At 35.0% G+C, this 22,201-nt stretch overlaps 1 protein-coding gene across 3 annotated transcripts in view; it reads left to right on the top strand.

Annotated features, from left to right (window-relative positions):
* Positions 1 to 22,201, top strand: part of slc6a8 (solute carrier family 6 member 8) — a 67,986-nt gene that overhangs the window by 35,285 nt on the left and 10,500 nt on the right. Inside the window, exons 5-9 of one of the 3 annotated variants that reach the window (XR_012383790.1) lie at positions 5,837 to 5,971; positions 6,676 to 6,779; positions 8,018 to 8,142; positions 15,925 to 15,992; positions 20,907 to 21,019. Coding sequence is in view for 1 of the 3 variants with exons in the window: in NM_001327868.1 (NP_001314797.1) it covers positions 5,837 to 5,971; positions 6,676 to 6,779; positions 8,018 to 8,142; positions 20,907 to 21,019 (477 nt within the window). In the remaining 2 variants the exon portion in view is untranslated. Of the gene's footprint in view, positions 1 to 5,836; positions 5,972 to 6,675; positions 6,780 to 8,017; positions 10,331 to 10,386; positions 12,186 to 15,924; positions 15,993 to 20,906; positions 21,020 to 22,201 lie in introns of those variants that run through there. The other 2 variants (XR_012383789.1, NM_001327868.1) reach the window with 2 other exon arrangements.

Below are 22,201 nucleotides of genomic sequence, written 5' to 3'. Positions count from 1 at the left end.
AGTCTGAAAAAAGAAAACACACCCAACTTTTTGCCTGCAGTATTTTGCGTTAAAATGATCAAAAGTGATCATATTTATTCACATATTTTTCAATAAAAGGTTTTTACAATATTCAAATAATCCTGACCAAAATGTATTATGGTTTCCACAAAAAGTATATATATATATATATATATATATATATATATATATATATATATATATATATATATATATATATATATTATTATTATTATTATTATATTATATTATATTATATTATATTATATTATATTATATTATATTATATTATATTATATTATATTATTATATATTAAATCATATATTTATATATATGATTTAATATATAATAATTATAATATTTAATAATAAATAAAACAAAAAATTTAAATATATGCATATTAAGTATTTTCTTTTTTATTGCAGTGTGATTTATTACTGCAATTTTATGCTACTTTTATATTTTGATTTTGGTTGTATTTGTTTTTGTTTCTATCTGAGTTTAAGAAAAGTTTATCATAAATTATACATATTATTAATAATTTCTAGAGTAATGATTCTGAAAATTCAGTTTTGTGTCGCAAACATAAATTACATTGTTAAATACATTAAGTTTGAAAATAGTTATTTTATTTCTAATAGTATTTACAAATGGGCAGCACAATGGCTTAGTGGTTAGCACTGTCACCTCACAGCAAGAAGCTCGCTGATTCGAGTCTGTTTGCATGGGTTTCTTCTGAGTGCTCCAATTTCCTATAGGTGAATTGAATAAACTAAATTGGCCATAGTGTATGTGTGTGAATTTGAGAGTGTATGGTTGTTTCCCAGTACTGAATAATAAAAATAAATGTTTTCCGCTGGATAAAACATTTGTCGGAATAATTGGTGGTTCATTCAGCTGTGGCGAACCCTGATAACTAAGGGAAAAACCAGCCGAAAAATAACGCATAAATAAGCTGAAGGAAAATGAATGAATGAATGAGTTTTATTATTTATATTATATAAACATATCACACATATATTGTCACAATAAGCATAAGACTGACCATTACTGGAAAATAACCTGATTATTACTGTATCAAAGGCCATGTTTCTATCACCAACACGTATCATTAACGTCTGCTCTGTTATCAAAACGCAGGTCGGTTTGTAGTAAACAGTTAAAGAAGGTAAACTCTGTGGAAAGTAGGTCACTCTAACTCATATTTAGTTGCCAACTTGTGTTTTTCCTTCATAGTCTTTCATTGATGGAAAGGACAGAGTGAGTAAACGTTGAGTCAAGCTCATTCAGACAACTAACGCATACACACACACACACAGACTCACACACATAGACAATAAGCCAGTGTTACAGTGAGCTAATTGGCTATTTGGGAATCTGATTATTTATTACGGGGCAGCAGATTACCCCAGATTCACTGGCCTGATGGGAATTAGAGCCCAGTTTTGTTTACTGGCTGTATTTTTAGTTCAGGTCTATTTCTGCATCTTTATTGACACTTGATGAGTATTGGATTAAATACGGAGATACTTTGATTCGTATTAATCAAAATGGATAATGCTGACTCTATTATTGAAGCATACACTTTAAAGAGGGCCTATTATGCCCCTTTTTACAAGATGTACAATACTTCTCTGACTGTCAAATGAGATATATATATACATATTACACGAGTAGCAGTGGCTATATATCAGCACTGGTGGGAGCCGTGTGTTGGCACAAGACTGCAGTGATGATATACAGCCATATCGCACTGCTACTCATGTGATATTGTGTTTATACAATAGTTCGACGGTTTAATCATGTACAGTTGAAGTCAGAATTATTAGCCCCCCCTTTGATTTTTTTTTTCTTTTTTAATTATTTTCCAAATGATGTTTAACAGGGCAAGGACATTTTCACAGTACTGTATGTCTGATAATATTTTTTCTTCTTGAATAAGTCTTATTTGTTTTATTTTGGCTAGAATAAAAACAGTTTTTAATTTTTTAAAAACCATTTTAGGGACAAAATTATCAGCCCCTTTAAGCTAAATTTTTCTTTTCGATAACCTACAGAACAAACCGCCATAATACATTAACTTGCCTAATTACCCTTACCTGCCTAGTTAACCTAATTAACCTGGTTAAGCCTTTAAATATCACTTTAAGCTGTATAGAAGTGTCTTGAAAAATATCTAGTCAAATATTATTTACTGTCATCATGGCAAAGATAAAATAAATCAGTTATTAGAAATAAGTTATTAAAACTATTATGTTTAGAAATGTGTTGAAAAAATATCTCTGTTAAACAGAAACTGGGGGAAAAAATAAACATGGGGGCTAATAATTCAGGAGGGCTAATAATTCTGACTTCAACTGTATATAAAAAAGAAAATCAAACACGGAAATTCTAAAAACCCTTTTGTATGGGAAACTACTTTCTTCCGCCATTCATTCACATCTGCAGCTGACGTCAGAACAGCAGAAGCCGTTACTAATTCACAAACATCACTTTAGAGCTAGTGCTTTAATGATTTTCTAGCATAATGTCTAAAGTTATGACAAAACAGCTGATTTTGCTGACATTTTAAGATTATAAGGCTGAACGTGACATGAAATGCCATCCATCTACAGAGATATCTCCTTACAGTATTACAGTCTACAGAATTTCTCTGTTGCAATCAGGATATCACAATAATTTACCCGAGAAAAGCTAGAATGCTGTTGTGTTAGTGATAGGGAAAAACGGTAAACACATGTGGGCCTTTCTTCTTTCTTTCTGACAAAACAACACACATTCCTGATATGCGAGTCCCATCTCACACTCAATTCACTACAGTTATATGTTATAGATACAGCGCTACAACATACGAAGAGAGAGATCGACTTAGAATATCACTTATTAATTTAATAATGATTTGATTTTAATCTTTTAAGGGCTTATTATACCATTATTATGCCATCTTGTGGATAGACAACATCAACCGGTCTGCTCAGTCTGGTCTCTCAGAAATTATAATTATTATAAAAAGCCTTAAATGTACATTATGTTGTCCAACAGCTGCAATATTTGTCGTTGTAGTGTGTCCTCTCTCTCTCTCTCTCTCTCTCTTTATATATATATATATATACATACAGGATAATAGAATATAAGTATAATAACGTTAATTTAATTATTATTAATTTTTATTGTAAATGTTGTTATAATATATATATATATATATATATATATATATATATATATATATATATATATATATATATATATATATATATATATATATAATTACAATAATAATTACATTAATATTATTATCTTATTATCCTATTATTATTATTATTATTATTACTATTATACTATTATCCACATTTATGTCAAAATGTCTTCAGGTGGGAACTGAAATGAATGCTGTGTTGTTTTAATATGATGAGCTTGATCTAGAGCGCCTGTCCTAGTTTTCTCTGTGTCTATGTGGAGCACAGTTACTGAAGCTGCAGGCCAGGTCTATAAACCAGCAGCTAGACTCATGTAAATGCTCACCGATAACAATCTTATTATCAGAGCTCAAAGTACAGAGCGTTTGGAGCCGCCGTCGCTGCTGCTGAATCAATAAAACTTTCCTGTCTGAAGAAAGAGTGATAATATGAGAGAGAGACGTGAGCTTCATGCTTCTCTTCATCCACATGACAGAAGCACAACATGTGACCGAGACTCAGATAAACTCCTGATACAAATCTGATCATAATATTGGCTGGAAAGAGATTATAGGGCTTTCTGTGATTGGTCCAGCAAATGCTCTTTATCGCATGTAAACGACTGCTCCAACAAGGACTTTTAGTAATCAAGGAAAATAGCATATTATTGTCAGAAATCTGATTTAGATATTTTCTAACATCACAGAAACTGTGTGGTGCTTTCTTGTGCAAAAACATGCAAGCATGTTGTGGATGGTTGCCCGGGCCTTTCAGTGTCATTGCAAGGGTGCTTTAGTAAATCTGTTTTTTCTAAAAAGAAGAAATAAAAGACCATCTTAAATTAAGATACATTTTAGTTCGAAGTGACATAGTAAAATAAGACACAATAAAATGTCAATAATTGCTTCAACAGTACTAAAATATTACTTATTAACACTTGAGTTAAATGTCAATAAATAAAGTATCATTAGGGGTCGATTATCATTAAGGGTGTGATCGGCCCTCAATGATACTTATGATCCCCTAATCATAATGCGCTTTTTGTTTCGCTAGGAATGACTGAATCAGCTGGGTGTTGTGCGCTAGTGTTGCTGTTGATATTGGTATAATTTTGATATTTAATAATGTTGCGATATTCAAGATTTGTAAAGTCATGCAGCACCAGATACTCAAAACAGCAGGCACAAGTCTCTCCTTCATCTTTACAAATCCCGCAAAACATTTCTGGCCATTAGTAACTCATTTTAAAAAAGGCACCTTTCAAACTAAAAAGCGTGTTTGGTGTGATCGGCCCCTACAGTGATTTATTTCTTATTTAACATTATTAATAAAAATAAAATTGATTAATTAGATTATTTATAACAATACATGGTAATAAATCAGTATTTGTTTAAATGTATTGAAATAAATATTTATTGAAACAATTAATGATTTATTTTTTAAAAACTTTACAGTATTTTATATTTTCTTTTTTAAATATTTCCCAAATTATGTTTAATAGAGCCAGGGATTTTTAATGATAATATTTTTTCTTCTGGAGAAAGTCTTATTTGTTTTATTTCTGGTAGAATAAAAGCAGTAACTAATTTTTTAAACACCATTTTAATGACAAAATTATTAGCCCCTTTAAGCTAATTTGTTTTCGATAATCTACAAAACAAACCGTCATTATACAATAACTTGCCTAATTACCCTAACCTGACTAGTTAGCCTAATTATACTAGTTAAGCCTTTAAATGTCAGTTAACAGAAATGAGTAATTAAAACTATTATGTTTAGAAATGTGTTGAAAAAATCTGCTCTCCGTCAAACAGAAATTGGGGGAAAAAATAAACAAGGGGGCTAATAATTCAGGGGGTCTAATAATTCTGACTTCAACTGTATGTATATATATATATATATATATATATATATATATATATATATATATATATATATATATATATATATATATATATATATATATATATATATATATTTATACAAGACATTATTTTTTATTAAACCATGATGATAAACCTTTAAAGTATGTGTGATCTTTATTTCAGTATGTTGTTCTACTTTCAACTGATACGGATTATTGAGTAGGTGGCAGGCCTTGTTTTTTTTGCGCATCATTCCTTCATAGCAAACTAACGGTAAAAGGGATGTAGTTAAAAATATAGTGGCTGAAGCGTTAAACTGAAATTATCAGAGAAGGTCTGCCCCTCCAAACGTGAAGCAAATGGTTCGAATTTGATTGAAGATTATCATTAAACTTTTAAACTTGCATGGAATCATTTATCAACTTTAATAATAACATTGTGCTCCAACAAAAATTGTAAATTCAGTGAGTCAACAGTGAGTTATCAGTAGGCCCACACGGAATCTGCACGTGCAGAATTCCGCAGATTTTCTGCAGATTTTTAGCCCATCATTAATTCTGTTTATTTACTTGAGTAAATGTGTAAATCGGAATTAATTACGTTTTTATTCAGTAATTTATTACTTTTTATTACATATATTAAGGTTTTAGTTATGATACTCCGCTGGATACTCCCAAAATAATACCATAATTCTCTGCAGAAAAAGCAAAAAACGTCAGCAGATTCCGTCTGGCCCTGGTTATCAGTCATGAAAAATCACTGAACAGTCTTCATTATTTTTGTCTTTTTAACAGATTGTGTATTTCACTGCCACGTTCCCGTATGTGGTCCTGATCATCCTGCTGGTGCGAGGCGTCACTCTGCCCGGCGCTTATGATGGCATCCTCTACTACGTCAAACCAGACTGGTCAAAACTCGGAGAAGCACAGGTGAGACCTTTACCTTTCTTTACCCCTTTTTATTATGAATTTTTAAATGATTTTGCGGATATAGATTTTTTTAAAATGTTGTATTGGTGTTGATCATTTAGAATGCTTCATGTATCAGATATGTGATTCTGGAAATTATGTTTTTTTTTTTCAGAAAATTATTATAATATTAATATAAAATATTATAATTTTGTCATAACTTAATTTTTAATCATAACTACTACATTTTTAATCAATAATGTAGTAAATATTGTCCTATGCTAAGAAGTATGCATCAACAAAAAGCTATTTTATTGAATTTTCAGATAATCCATAAATCTCCAAAAATGTGGAAACTTATTACTAGTCATGTTGTCTAGGGTTGGCTTTATTGGATAAACTACATGCTTTCCTGTTTTCTTTTACATAAATTACAGAGCCCAATAATTCTTGAAGTCAAAAATAAATAAAATGATTAAAGATTGCTGTAAAAACTGCAAAAACACACAAGAAATAAAACATATTGCGTCAAATTTTGACAAGAGTTCGCAAATTCAGTCTTTTTATGCCACAAAAATCCTGCAGGGACTGATTCAGATGCACTACACTCTTTATCAGTCTCTCTCTCTCTCTCTCTCTCCACATCATTTGAGCTTTTCGAAGCACTTGAAAAGTTTTCAGCTCGACCTGGAGTGCAGTAATGACTTGTGCTTTATGTCTCCCAGGTCTGGATCGATGCCGGCACTCAGATCTTCTTCTCTTACGCCATCGGGCTCGGGGCCCTGACGGCCCTAGGCAGCTACAACAGATTCAACAACGACTGCTATAAGTGAGTCTCAATCACAGCCTTCAGCATGCTAGGACAGCCACTGTTATGACGTCTTGCAGACCTTCTGTTTTCTTCCAGACAGACATTGTGTCTAGTGCTTCCACTATCAGAAAAGCCTGACCTTGTCTTCTGAGAAGCTGGATTTGAGTGATGTGTCCGGCAGAGAGCAAACAGTCTCTCACTGTAATTGCAGATCTCAGATGTCCTGGATGCATTAGCTTACCCTTGCAATAAATCAGCAGTTCTTTCATTTGACGTTAATGTACAGTGCACTTTGGCTGCTTATAAATCCTGTGTAAATCAGCAGCATAAGAGATTCGTGAACATTTGTTCAAAAAAGTGAATAGTTTTTGGTGAGGTAAAGAAACTTTACACAAAAGAAATGGATATTACATATAAAGAAAAGTCACCCTGGAGCTGGGTGTGTGTGTACATACAGTGGGAAATAAAGTATTCTACACCTCATGTTGCTGTTGACGTGGAATTGAACCAGATATTGGTAAAAACCCAAACAATACAAACAAAAATAAAACAAAAACTGCTATGTGTTTTAATGAAATGACAGAAGGAGAAAGTGCTGAACTACTGAAATTTCTGTAATACTTTAATTAAAAGATTTTTCATTGATGGCAGCTTAAAGACGCCTCTCATATGGAAAATGAAGTTGCATGAATTGCTCAGGTGTGATTGTTTTCACAAACTTCAACAGAGTGTAAAAATCTTGATGGTTCTGTGGGTCTCGTCTATCAAATCTGATTTTTGTATTTTCTATTGCAGTGGTTCTCAAACTTTTTTTTATCAAGTACCACCTCAGAAAAAAAAATTGTCTCTCCAAGTACCACCAAAATGAGCAATTTTTACAATTGTCGGCATCCTGCGTTTTGGTGCATTACCCCCACCTTCAGCTTGGGAGTGTGAATTTACAGACTAAAGTAATGGACACTACTTGAGTATGTACTGCATTTGAATTAGAATTTACTACACATCCATATGGAAGTATGTGATTTCGGATGCAGTCATGCAGTACGTCACATTGCGCACTTCATTGTGCATGTCAGTGTATACATAATATCACTGCGATACAGGCCACAGCGAGGACTATTTGAATTGAACTGTTAATAATATAATATTAAGATAATATTATTAGGCATTTTAACATTCCCTATTGAAACATCTACTATGCGTTCTGTAGTTTTCCTAAAACACAACTGATCTCTCTGTTTCTCTTCTCCACACAGGGATGCTTTTGTTCTGGCGCTTATTAATAGCGGCACCAGTTTCTTTGCTGGTTTCGTGGTTTTCTCCATCTTGGGTTTCATGGCGTCTGAACAAGGTGTGGACATCTCGAAAGTGGCAGAATCAGGTAAGAGTCTGCCGTCGTTCACTCCATTACAGCTCATGACAGATTATGTACTGTATGAAATGGTAAGATCAGCTAATGTACAGATTTTTAAAAAGTGTGCGGCATCCAGCCCTGATCCTGAAACAGCGTGCATCTTAATGCAGGTGTTTAATAATTCACTTTGACTTGTTTCTAATGCTCATAAGTGAATGCATTTGTGACCTGGGGCTGGTTCTCGTCAATCATTTATGAAATCAATATTTAATGCAAGAATGATCTGCTGACATTGAATGAAACATGCATTGTGTGAGTCATAAACATCTGTGAAATGATGATGATGATGATGATGATAGTCTAAAGTAATGAATTTCAGTGCAGTGTGATATGTGGCTTGTATCGTGTTTTACTGTAAATGTTTATTGCTGCTTTGACAATATCAATGAATGTAGAATATAAATGATTATTAGGTTTATTGATGATGCCATATGCTCTTAGTCATATCACTATAAAGGGAGCAGACAATTAGCACTTTGTTTTGTGCGTGTGTGTGTGTGCGTGTGCGTGTGTGTGTGTGTGTGTGTGTGTGTGTGTGTGTGTATGCGTACATGTTTTATGTGTGTTTATGATGATGAATAATAGATAATGTATATCACTCGTGTTTTTAGTTGAGTGGGATTGTATGTGTTTGTTTGTGTGTCTATGTGTGTGTATGTTTGTGAGTTTCCGCTTTTAAAATGTGTATTGCCTTATTTCTGTATGTTCTCCATCAACACAAATATTTTATAAGACCTACAAAATTCCCTGATTTGCACACACAAAATCAAAGATGTTGTAAAGGTCTAAAGTTGAACTCTATTGTTAAGTTTATATTGATGATAAGATTTATCTATTAGTAATATGTATGATATTGAAATTATTGCATTGATAGGAACCAGTTCAGCTCTAGACAATATGAATATGAATGAAGTACATTTGGGTCACATTTGAAAAAGGCATCAAATTTTGATGTCAAAATTAAAATTGAAAAAGAATTTACACACACAAAAAGTTGTTTTTAAAATTAAAAAGGATAGTAGCAAAGTATAACATTAAAAATTGTGATTAATAAATATTTTGGGGTTGCACTGTGATCCTAAGATAGAGTTTAATATCTTATCTAATGATTCTTGTATTAAATGATTCTGGGCCGGATCATACACCCAGCGCAATAAAGCGCAAGACGTGTTTTGAGCGATTTGTTGCTATTTTGAGACTAGTGCAACCCTAATTTTCACGTTTTGCGCCATGTTGTTTAAATTGCATATCCATTTGCGCCACTTCTCATGGGTGTGCTGGTCTATAAAGGAGGTGTGTTAAGGCGCATTGCTGGTGCGTTGCTATTTTGAGGAACTGAAAAAGATCGTACTGTTGACTAACTGAAAGCAGGTCTGAAGACCAGCACAGAGCGCGTTAGTTATGCACCTATGCTGGTCTAAACGCTTACACATTGCTTAATACACACAGAATGTACAGCAATACACAAATATATTTACATATAAAAAAAAAAAGTTTTAAATGTTATAAAAATTATTATTTTTTACATAAATATAAAAACCACTGCCTCCATGCCTCATCTCAGGGGGCTTTTTCAGTTTATTCATGACAATTTGCATTTGGATAATGTTATTATTTTTATCAGTATTATTTATTATATGCATATTTATAATTGTTTTAGACCATATGGGGCATAAGAATAGAACGTGTGTTTGGATATAACTCCATATTGGTTATTATTGTTCATTTATTTGTTTGCTGGAAATTAGAACTGAATTTAAAAATTGTTTAGAAAGAAATATTTGCGTTTAACAAAGGAAATATGGGGTGCTTTCACACTTGTGAATCGATTTAGTTTCAAAACCAGGATTACAATTGGTATATTGTTGCTCTTTGCTCTTGGTGCGGTTCGCTTTCACATGGCAACGTTTATAAATGGACCAAAAGAGCTAAAATAAGTCACGTGTGAGTAAACTCTCCTCACATTGGTCAGAGTGTCAGGGTTTATTTTGCTGAGTCCTGGTCAGCTGTCAGGGGGGGGTGGTGGTTTGGTGGTGTTTGACAGGGTGCGTGCGACATGTCTATAGAGCAAGGAGGGATGTGGAGAGGTGAAAAGGGTGTGCGACGTATTTGAGGACCAGGAAGGAGACGTGTGATTTCCGGGAGATTATCACTTGTTTGCGGGCATCCGGGAGTCTCTGTGCATTTGCGGGAGACTCCTGAAACTTCCAGGAGACTTGGGATGTCTGGAATAACCTCCCTCCCGCCCTACTAATAATTCTCTCTTCATATAGCCGTATGCCTATTACATATCCATAAAACACTGTGATATAACTGAGCTTGGATCGTATCGCTTTCTCACCACAATCGATCCGCTACAGAGTTCGTTTTTAATCGAGCCGAGACCACCTCATTCAAGCAATCTCGGAGCGATTGATTTGATTCACACAGGCCAAATGAACCGCGCTAACTGGGCAAACGAGACAGATTCTGAAACAAAAGTCTAAGTGTGAAAGCACCCTAAATATGTAGGCTAGTGGATGTCTTTAGTAGAGTGCGTACAACACTGTTTCCTTATCCATGAAAGTAAAGAACTAAAAGTAAAGTAAAGAGAAAGTAAAGAGGCCGAATGGAGGAGGCTTGTTCTTCATCCTCGTGCTGTAGATGCTCTGTTTAACTATATTCTGGCTAGTGAAGCATTCAGTTTTTCCTCTTACAAAGTCCACGATATACAGTAAGTGGCAAATGCGCCATGGTGCGACGCAACTGACTCTTAAAGGGAACATGAGATGAGACTCTGATTAGTTTAATGCACGTTATGCTTAAAACACACCCATAACTCATTAAGAGAATAAGCACAACCCTGTAGACCATGCGCCATGCACAGAATCTATTTTTCTGTCCTTAAAATAGCAAAAGTGCATTCAGACACACCCTTAAATGCTTTTTGCGCCCTGCACTTTAGACTTTGTGCCTAGATTGTTAAAACAGAGCCCTCTGTCTTTGACCCATGAAAAACCTGGTTTAAAACCTCACAGGTCTTCATTTAATAAAACCTAGAATACAATCTTGATCATTGATAACAGAACTGAGGATATCACAGACTGGGCTATGGCATTCAGCATGAATTTAACACTCCGCATGTTCATATCTGACGCTCACGCATGCAAACGTGTCAAATCATCACACATAGGCCTACATCTTTCACATTTAATGTGTGAATAGCAGACGTACTGCAGGCTTTCTGTCGCTTATAGCACGAATGCATAACATGTACATTTGACCCTGCTACAAGATACACACTAGATTAAAACAAAATTAAATATATACACACATGCCTTTAAATGCACATTATAAACAAATTCAAATTTCCAAATGTTTTACACTGGTTTCATCAACAATAGCGAGGATGACTATTAATAATTATTAATGTTTTATTGTTGTAAATATAACAGATCATTGATGTCAAACATTGAGTTGTTTCTTTGTAATTATGTAACCTTAAATAGCAATTTCTGAGTGGAAATTGTGTTAGACTGTATATATACTGTATATATTCTTTTCTAGGACACATTAATCTGACTTATATATTTTTTTTGGTGACATTTAAATGCTTTAAAACTTTGCAAAGAAATTAATCTCAGTAAAGGCTTGCTAAAATTATTATTTCTCCGAAATTACGATTTTTTTAAATTTAATCAGAGCAGCCTTTTACAATCTCATCTTGCAGTCTAAAGGTGGATTTTTCAAATAGATTTTAGGGATGAACGCCACCGAAATGTAATCCACTGATATTGTATTCAGTTAAAGCTGTTGACATATCGGCAATAATATGAAAAAGGCATCTACTGAATATTACAGATTGATTCATGAATTAGATTATGTCTTTTGAATAAGCTATCCTATTTCTCAGACCCACGTGTGGATGTTTCCCAGTACTGGGTTGCAGCTGTAAGGGAATCCGCTGCGTAAAGCATATAGTTGGTGATTCATTCCGCTGTGACGACCCCTGATAAATAAGGGACTAAGCCGAAGGAAGGAATGGAGTTTCTTAGAGCCAAAATCGCTAATGCTTAGATAAAAAGACATCTAATATGTACAAAATGTCAGATGTGCAAAGAGAAAGTAGCTGGTTTGCACCATGGCTCAAGCGCTGGCACAAAAACATTATTTAGTTTGTGCTAAAAAAATGGATGGCACATTCTAAATATTAAAAAACAAGAATCTGAGATTGTCATATTGTAATTTTTCTATCTTAGCTTGTGCCTCTCTTAAAATGTTGGACTGTTAAATGGTAAAAATGCTAGTATTGTAAATGCTAGACTATTATCGGTATCGATATTATATTATATTATAAATATTTTTATATTATATATATAATTTTATATTATATTATAAAACATAATTATATTTTTTTTATCTGTATCGGCAAAAAATAAATGCCACCTTCATGGCATCTTTAATAGATTTAATTACAGAAATTAGCACTATTTTAAACAGTATTTGCTATACAAGTAATGTTAATACTTCAATAAAAAATCCAGATTTATTGACTCGTCAACATATTATCTACATGCATGTTCATTTAACAAAACAGAACAATCATAAAGAATCTTTGAGGCGTTAAATGTGACTTTGTAAATGAACGTCAACATTAAATAAAAAAAATAAACAATTTAATATGAATTAGATAGAAAAAAAAGCTTGTTTCAGTGTAGACCGAGTAGTCTCTGAGCTGCAGTTGGAGGTAATGGTTTTGCTTTTTCTCCTGCATGCTTCATTAGTGCTGTCGGATTGAGCGTGCGGCACAGAAGCAGTGCACTGGTTTGTTGAGGCTTCAGTAAAGGACAGCATGTCCTTAGCCTGAAGGAGAGACTGCACAGTCGACGACAACACTAAATGAGTATGAAGAGATAATATTTTTAAATGACCTGGCAAGACGCCATGCACCGACCTTAAACAAAGTGACCACGGTGTCCTTGAAATTAATGAGTTTCTATATGATGGCTGCTTTCACATACCAGTGTACTGCATGTGTTAAAGGGGTCAGATCATGAGGAGTCACATGTCTGTGCTCTTTTCACTGGGCTTTTCATGATGACAAGTTTTAATGTCAATATTAATAATGTAATGAATTCATATTAGTGTTTTAAAGTCATAACGTAATACACCTCAGCACATTTATACTTCTAGATCTGACTGATTCAGACACTTATTAGTACATTTGTACTTGATAGAAGTAATATAGCAGTCATGGCTTGTTTAAATGAGGGTTACTATTCATAACTGAAACCATAAAACAAAAATACAAGAGACAAATAAAGGATAATTATTGTTATTAATACCAAAAAAAAAAAAAAAAAAAAAAAAAAAAAAAAAAATATATATATATATATATATATATATATATATATATATATATATATATATATTTTTTTTTTTTTAAATATCATTTATTAAAAAAATAAATAATAATAATAATAATATATCATTGGAAGTCCTTCACTCTCCATTTGCTTATCGCTCATGTAGACGGATGTCAATGGAAGCCTACGTGCCATTGACATGAACAGTCACTAATCGCTTGCGTAGTTGGAGGTCAATGGAAGTCGTTCACTCTCCTTCGAAATAAATAGTCCCTTGTCGCTTGCGTAGATGGAGGTCAATGGAAGTCCCTCACTCTCCATTGAAATGAACGGTCGCTTATCGCCCGATTATACTAAGGTCAATTTAAGTCTACTTGCCGTTGAAATGAACGATTGCTTATCTCTTGCGTAGACGAAGGTCAATGGAAGTCACTCACTCTCAATTGAAATGAACGGTCGCTTGTCGCTCGCGTAGACGAAGGTCATTGGAAGTCGCTCACTCTCAGTTGAAATGATTGGTCGCTTGTCGCTCATGTAGACGGAGGTCAATGGAAGTCGCTCACACTCCGTTGAAATGAACAGTCGCTTGTGGCTCACGTAGACGGAGGTCAATAGTAGTCGCTTACTCTTAGTTAAAATAAATGTTCGCTTGTCACTCGCGTAGACAGAGGTCAATGGAAGTCGCTCACTCTCCGCTGAAATGAACGGTTTCTTGTCACTTACATAGACGGAGGTCAATGGAAGTTACTCACTCTTCGTTGAAATTAACAGTCGCTTGTCACTCACATAGACGGAGGTCAATGGAAGTTACTCACTCTTCATTGAAATTAGTCGCTTGTCACTCACGTAGACGGAGGTCAATGGAACTTGCTCACTCTCGGTTGAAATGAACAGTCGCTTATTGCTTACATAGCCGGATGTCAATAAAAGTTGCTCACTCTCCACTGAAAGGAACGGTCGCTTGACGCTCGCGTAGACAGAGGTTAATGAAAGTCGCTCACTCTCCACTGAAATGTACGGTCGCTTGTTGCTCAAGTAGACGGAGGTCAATAGAAGTCGCTCACTCTCCGCTAAAATGCACGGTTACTTGTCAGTCACGTACGTGGAGGTCACTGGAAGTCACTCATTCTCCTTTGAAATGACGGTCGCTTGTCGCTCGCGTAGACGGAGGTCAATAGAAGTTGCTCACTCTCCGCTGAAAAGAACGGTTACTTGTCACTCGCGTAGTTGGAGGTCAATGGAACTCACTCACTTGCAGTTGAAATGAACGGTCGCTTGTTGCTTTTAGATGAATGAGGCTTTAGCATCTAACCGTAAAAGATTGATCAAATAACGCACAGCACTACTATGATTACAGAAAAGTTCGCTCTGTTACAAATCACTTACATTTTAATTCGTTTTGGTGCAGTTATAACCCACTATAAAAAAGCAAAAACATCTGAAGGTTTTGAATGAGAAGCTGCGATGTAGCCGTAGTGGGAACTAATTTAGCTGAGGTGCCCTGCCATAGAAGAATGAATGACATTGATGGAATTGATGGATATGATAAAATTGCTAAAATAATACAATGGTAAATATAAACAACAAATAAATATAAATATAAACAAACAAGTTATTAATAAAACAGTAATTTTATCTCGTAATACTAAAATAATAGCTTTTGTTTTACTTTGGATTCTTCGACTTTATCTGCCATCGGAAATATGGCCACCAGCATAACAATTATGAAATAAAACACAAAAACATAGATTATGTATATATTTTGTGGTCCAAAATGGAATATTACAATGGGACAAACAATGATGATATACAGTATATGGAATTATGAACTAACTCATAATGAATTATCAAACAAATGATAACCTTAAAAGCATTTGAATTGCATATGAAGAAATGATATGACCCCTTTAAGAGAACATTAAAATCGCACACATGCACAACACGCACACAAACATGTTTTGAACGTGTATGTGTGTGTGTGTCAGAATGATTGAGTGTGTGTGTGTTGGTCCTTGTCTTCTAGTGTGTCGTCTGTGTCAGTATGAAACCAATCTAAATGAGTTTACCTGTGTCAGCGTGTGCGTGTGTGGTGATGTCCGAGTGGGTTGTGATGTGCTGTACTTCCAGGCGACTTTGAGAAGGAAACCATCCACACATCGTTTGTGGCTTTTTCTTATTTTTCATTTTCCTGCAGCACACAATCGGATGACAGTTACAGTTAGACAGCGAACCAGATTCCCCATCATAAACTTGATGCTTTGACTAGTTTTCCTTGATTGTCTTCAGACCCGTTCTATATATATATATATATATATCATATCTTGTGATTCATATATATTCATTTATATCTCTATATCTATATTTTGGCTTTATTTAAGTATTAATTTAAGGATTATTTAACCAGGAACTTTGCCTCTTGAGATGTGCACATCTCGATTTCAAGAGGGGTCCTGGAGCAGTCTGCCAACGCAGGTAAACCTCTGATATCTAATGTTAGCATTTACACCTCTACTACAGCCCAGTCCTAAAGTCAGCACCTACGAGCCTCTGCCGACTCTGGCAGACCCGACACGCACCGCTTAGCCTAGCGCCATTCCACATTTAGGGTCACCCACTGTTTTTGAGAAACACAGCCAAAGTGTGGACAAGCTGTAAAACTCGATCTGTTTTTAACCCCCAACACAAGCGCTAACGTCTAGCACTAACCCTCTTCAAACAGTTCAGTGTTGAATGGCTTTGAACAGCCGCCGCTTGACGTTAATATACGTATATACAGTAAGACACATGCTTCTTCTGCCTGTTCACCATATATTTCCATTATATTTCTTACCGGAAGTCACGTAAAAACAGTGTCTCATTGGCAGTATTCCATCAATATCCTGCTTCTGTACTTCTTAAAGGGGTCATATACAGAGAAATCATTTTACACAATTGCAAAAATCTCTTTTTTTTTTTACTTAAAGTGCCCCTATTATGCTTTTTTGAATATTATTTTTTTTATTTAGGTTGTAATATAGTTCATATAATCCTGCAAAGAAGATTTCAAGGGAAGTCTTCTTTATTTAGTGGCCTAATTTCCAGTTCTTTAAGTCTGCTATTTTGATGAACAAGACTAACGCTGCTTCCCAATTCGCCTACTTGAACTATGTCCTAAAAGTTTGCGTACTTTTGAGTGTGTAACAGAAGAGTATGCAAGATTTGGGACACTACCAAAGACTCTAGAATACACAAGACGTGTCACCCAGATGTGGGTTTCTGCAGATTTTGTGTTATTCGAAAGTTTAGAAATGAAACTAAAGAGTAATTTTCTTTTTTCACCAATTTATTCACCAATTAAAGTAACATTTTTTTGATGATTCCTAATATAAAATTTAATCGTAAACTTGGCAAGCAATTTTGAAGAATTTTATGTTTCCTAATTCAATTAGAATGCCCGAGCATACTGCCTAAGAGGCGTTTCAAAGATGGCCACCAAGTGAAATTACTTTCCTTAAAGGGACTTTGATACTACTTCCTCATTAATGGACAGTTATGTTGCTTAGCTACATGCCTTGTCAATAAAATCGACACCATCTGTGGGCTAATCTAACATTTCATGTTCAGAAATCACCTCTGGTGTTTGCATAATTCTGCATTCAGAAGTTAATGACCAAATAGGTCTAAATAAAAGTTTGTATTCCTGTTGCAGATCAAATATAATGTCCAAAATGTGATTTTAAATATTTTACAGTTGGCTAGATATGAATAAACAATCTTTCAAACATCTTTACCGAAGCCTATCCACTTAACCATTGCTCTTACACATGCACTATGTTTGTAGTTTAACACTTTTTAGCCATGTTTGTAGTTCTAATTTAATTCCCATTCATTAAGCAATCTATTGTGTGCAATATTATACATTAGAGCACACACAAATCTGCACCTTCAATTTTTACAGGGAAGAGTAGACCATCCGGGTAACTTTGGAATACACTTTGACTTGTGTTTAAACACACTTTAATTTGGTACATGGTAATTCTTTTTTTAAATTCTTTATTTTGGACGGATAGTAGGTGAATTGGGACACAACACAAGACTTGTATTTAAATGTTGGAATAATGAAACCTCCAAAACTGCTTGACAAACTTAAATATTTCAAAGCTGTTGTTTTTTGCACGCAAAAAAAGTGCACTTTAAATAAACTTTTGAAAAGTCTATATGCATTTCTATGGGAGCCAGAACTTCTAACAGCAGCTAAAGCAAGCTTTACAGATTGGCGATCTTTTATTTGAGAGGCTTTGTCCACCATGTTGATCATTGCAGTTTCTACTATTCTTGGTAATACTCATCTGTTTCTTCTTACAGTATATATAATCTTTGGTTTCAATCAAAGTGCAAAATAAAAGTATTAACTGTCAACCAAATGAAAGAACATGTTTTGAAACTTCTTAAAACAAGTCACCAGTAATTCCTTACTCCCTGCACAAACCTATAACAAAACTGCATAATGCCAGTTTAGTCTTCAAAAGCTGCCAGCAATGTACACACTCGCTCAAATTAATACGTTAAAATGAACGGCATCATGACTGCTCATATCGCTGTTTAAAAGTGCTTTCTTTTGATTTCCAACATGCACCGTAAAGAGTGGACCAATCACAACAAAACATGGCCATGATCTGACCAAGCAGAGCAGGGTTTTGGAAGGGAGGAGTTTAGTGAGAATGGCTCCTTGAACCATGCATTACAGACACTGTATAAGTATATTATACAGTATGTGACCATGGACCACAAAACCAGTCATAAGTCTGAAGTACTGCGACTCAACTATTTGAAAATGTGGAATCTAAGAAAATATATAATCAAAATATTGAGAAAATTCCCTCTAAAAATGTTCAAATTAAGTACTAAGAATATATTAATTACTAATCAAAAATTATGTTTTTATACACTCACCGGACAGATTATTAAGTGCACCTGTCCAACTGCTCTTTAGTGCAAATTTCTAATCAGCCAATGTAGAAACAGAAGCATTTAGGCATGTAGACATGGTCAAGACGATCTGCTGCGAGCATCAGAATGGAGGATTTAGGGGACTTTGAACGTGGCATGGTTATTGGTGCCAGATGGAAACTGCTGATCTACTGGGATGTTTACCCACAACCATCTCTAGGGTTTACAGAGAATGGTCCGAAAAAGAGAAAATATCCAGTGAGCAGCAGTTTTGTGGGCGCAAATGCCTTGTTGATGCTAGAGGTCAGAGGAGAATGTCCAGACTGGTTCCAGCTGATAGAAAGACAACAGTAACTCAAATAACCACTCATTATAACGGACGTCAAACCTTGAGGCAATATTGGACAATAGGAGATTCGAAGAACGTTACCTGGTCTGATGAGTCTCGATTTCTGTTGCTACATTCAGATGGTAGGGTCAGAATTTGGCATCAACAGCATGAAAGCATGGATCCATCCTGTCTTGTATCAACGGTGTCAGGCTCATGGTAGGGGTGTAATGGTGTGGGGCATATTTTCTTGGTGCACTTTGGGCACATTAGCACCAATTGAGCATCAAGTCAACACCACAGCCTACCTGAGTATTGTTGCTGACCATGTCCATCCCTTTATGACCACAGTGTACTCCTCTTCTGATGGCTACTTCCAGCAGCATAACACTTCATGTCATAAAGCGTGAATCATCTCAGACTGGTTTCTTGAACTTGACAATAAATTCACTGTACTCAAATGGCCACCACAGTCACCAGGTCTCAATCCAATAGAGCACCTTTGGGATTTGGTGGAACGGGAGATTCGCATCATGGATGTGCAGCCGACAAATCTGCAGCAACTGCGTGATGCTATCATGTCAATATGGACGAAAATCTCTGAGGATTATTTCCAGTACCTTGTTAAATCTATTCCACGAAGGATTAAAGCAGTTTTGAAGGCAAAAGTAGGCCCAACCCGGTACTAGTAAAGTGTACCTAGTAAAGTGGCTGGTGAGTGTATAATTACTGTAGGAAAATTGCAATCTTCATGGAACATGATCTTTACTTAATATCCCAATGAATTTTGGCATAAATTAAAATTTGTAATCTTGACCCTTATATTTTATATTTGTTTTTTGCTTCCTGTGCAACATAAGTTTTTGTGTAGTCCAGGGTCACATGTTTTTTAACCTTGGATGGGTGTAAACCTTTTGTAGAAGACCTTAAAAGTAAAATTATAGCATAATAGGGGCATTTTAACACAACACCAACACACTCTCCATTTATACCTATAATATGGCCGGTATGTTTAGATGGTGTAATGTCTAGAAAAGACAATGAAACACTCCAAAGTGTCTACAAAACTACATACATTATACAATAATGCTACAAACAAAATACATTAAACCACATGCTGTTCTAGCTTTAATTAAAAAAAAAACAGTGTTATGAATCAGTGACCCTGATCATTTCAGGAAAGGGTTTAACAGCACATTTCTGTTCAGACTGTGATCTGTCACAGTGTAATTCAGGCTATGCAAATTGTCTGGTTTTGATGAACATCATTACTAAAAACATATTATAAATGATGTGAATGAGCACAATAATACTTTGCTTCTCATTTAACATGCAAAGAAGGCTCACACATAAAAGCAAAACCAGCAATCAAATTCAATTTACTCTAACAATAAACTAGGAACTGAATATTTTGTAATTGTTTTACCTTTAAAAAATTATTGGTTAAATATTTGTTTACAATATGACCCATTTAAACTGTTGTAATTATAAAGTAATGATAAAGTTATTAGTGATTTAGACCAAAATAGACAATCTCATGGCATTTCATTGTCAGTCGGCTCAGTTAACATTAACAGTTATTGATATAGCAGATGCCATTTGTGTTCCTTTAGGACACAAATCTACATAACCAGCTCTTTAATTGTCATGTGACAGCAAACTAACTGCATTGTAAATTTCTTGTCTTGTGTGCTGTGATACTTACTAGTATTATGGCCTTTGACTAATGACACTGATAGATTTAGATGCCCTTAATGTTAACATGCACCTCTAAAGAGACACTGCCTACACTACATTACACATCAATGACACTAAAAAACATCAGAATAAAATTGAAAGATATTTCTAACTATTAAATGTCTAATTGTGAAACCTGCCTTCGATATACTGTAACGGAGCAATAAAAAAAAGATAGGAAAAATTAAATCCCCCGCCTCTTTTTTCCACAAGCTATCACTTCGTTTCACCTCATCCAGGTGCTTCTATCTCTCATTCTCTCTCTCTTTCTCTCTTTTATTGAGTTCTATCTCTCTCTGTTCCGTTGGTGCTGTACGTGTGTATGTGTGTCTGAGTTGCGGGCGGCCTGTTGCCCGTGGTGACGCGTTTCTCATATTCTCTTCTCCCCACAGGCCCCGGTTTGGCGTTCATAGCGTATCCTAAAGCCGTTTCTATGATGCCCGTGGCTCCGGTGTGGGCTGCCCTATTCTTCATCATGCTGCTACTGCTGGGACTGGACAGTCAGGTCAGTTCACAAACAAACATTTATACGGATGTTTTGCGGAGGTTTTAGGATATTCAAAGATTAGTTTAGCCAAAAAATTGAAAATCTGTTACTGATTGATTGCCGTAATTTTATTTCAATCACCATTCGCTCAACTTTGAAACACAAATTAAGATATTTTAGATGAAATGCGAGAGCTCTCTCATCCTGCATAGACTTTCAAATCCAGGAGGAATAAAAAAAAAACTTCCCTGTGACTTTAGTGGTTCAATTGTAAACATAAGAAGCTCCAAGAACACTTTTATGCACCTAAAAACTGTAAAAATGACTTTCATTTCATTTTCATTCATGATTTTTGGTGCACAACTGTATTCTTGGAGCTTTATATAATTACAGTTGAACCACATGGAATGTTTTTACACTTTTCTGGACTTTGAACATCTTGGAACTGTTGCTTCCTATGGAGGATGAGAGAGCTCTTGATTTTAATCTAAAACAGGGGTGTCCAAACTCTTTCCTGGAGCGCCGGTGTCCTGAATAGGAACCGAGTTTGGACACCCCTGATCTAAAATATCTTAATTTGAGTTTTAAAGATTATGAAAGGGCAGTTGGAAAGACAAAAGGGTGAATTATTAATAACAACATTTTCTTCTTTTGGGTGAACTAAAGTTTGAAATAACAGAGTTCGGTCAGAAATCTTGGAGTAATCTTAGATGACCAGCTGTTCTTCAAACACTACATTGCAAGTGTTTCTTGGTCATTTGCTTCTTCTTGCCCTGCTTTGACCCCCAACCATGAGCTGCTATGTGCCTTCAATGTGCCTACACTAGGGCTGGGCATTGACATGAAGACTCCTGAGTAACCACACCATCCTCTCCCAACTAGCACAGCAACACTTTTACACATTTACACATTTACACAACCAATTAATGATTGGTTATGCAGTCATCCAATCAGGATCTGCCACATTTTTCCTGAAATAAGGTCTGGATACTTGGGACCGTCACAATGCACACACTGAAAATTATTTAGTAAATGCGTTTCCATCGTAGTATATTTTGCATCCTATCCTAAGTTGTGCGCATCATTTTACTATGCACATTTTCATTTTTGTGCGCATTTTGGTGTTTCCATTTGGTGTATTTTTTATGCCTGGTCCAAAATGCACATAAAAATAGAGAATGTTGGAAACATTGGCTATTA

Source organism: Danio rerio, chromosome 8 (genome assembly GCF_049306965.1).
Source record: "Danio rerio strain Tuebingen ecotype United States chromosome 8, GRCz12tu, whole genome shotgun sequence".
Lineage (NCBI taxonomy): Eukaryota > Metazoa > Chordata > Actinopteri > Cypriniformes > Danionidae > Danio > Danio rerio.
This window is presented reverse-complemented; position numbering and strand designations above follow the sequence as displayed.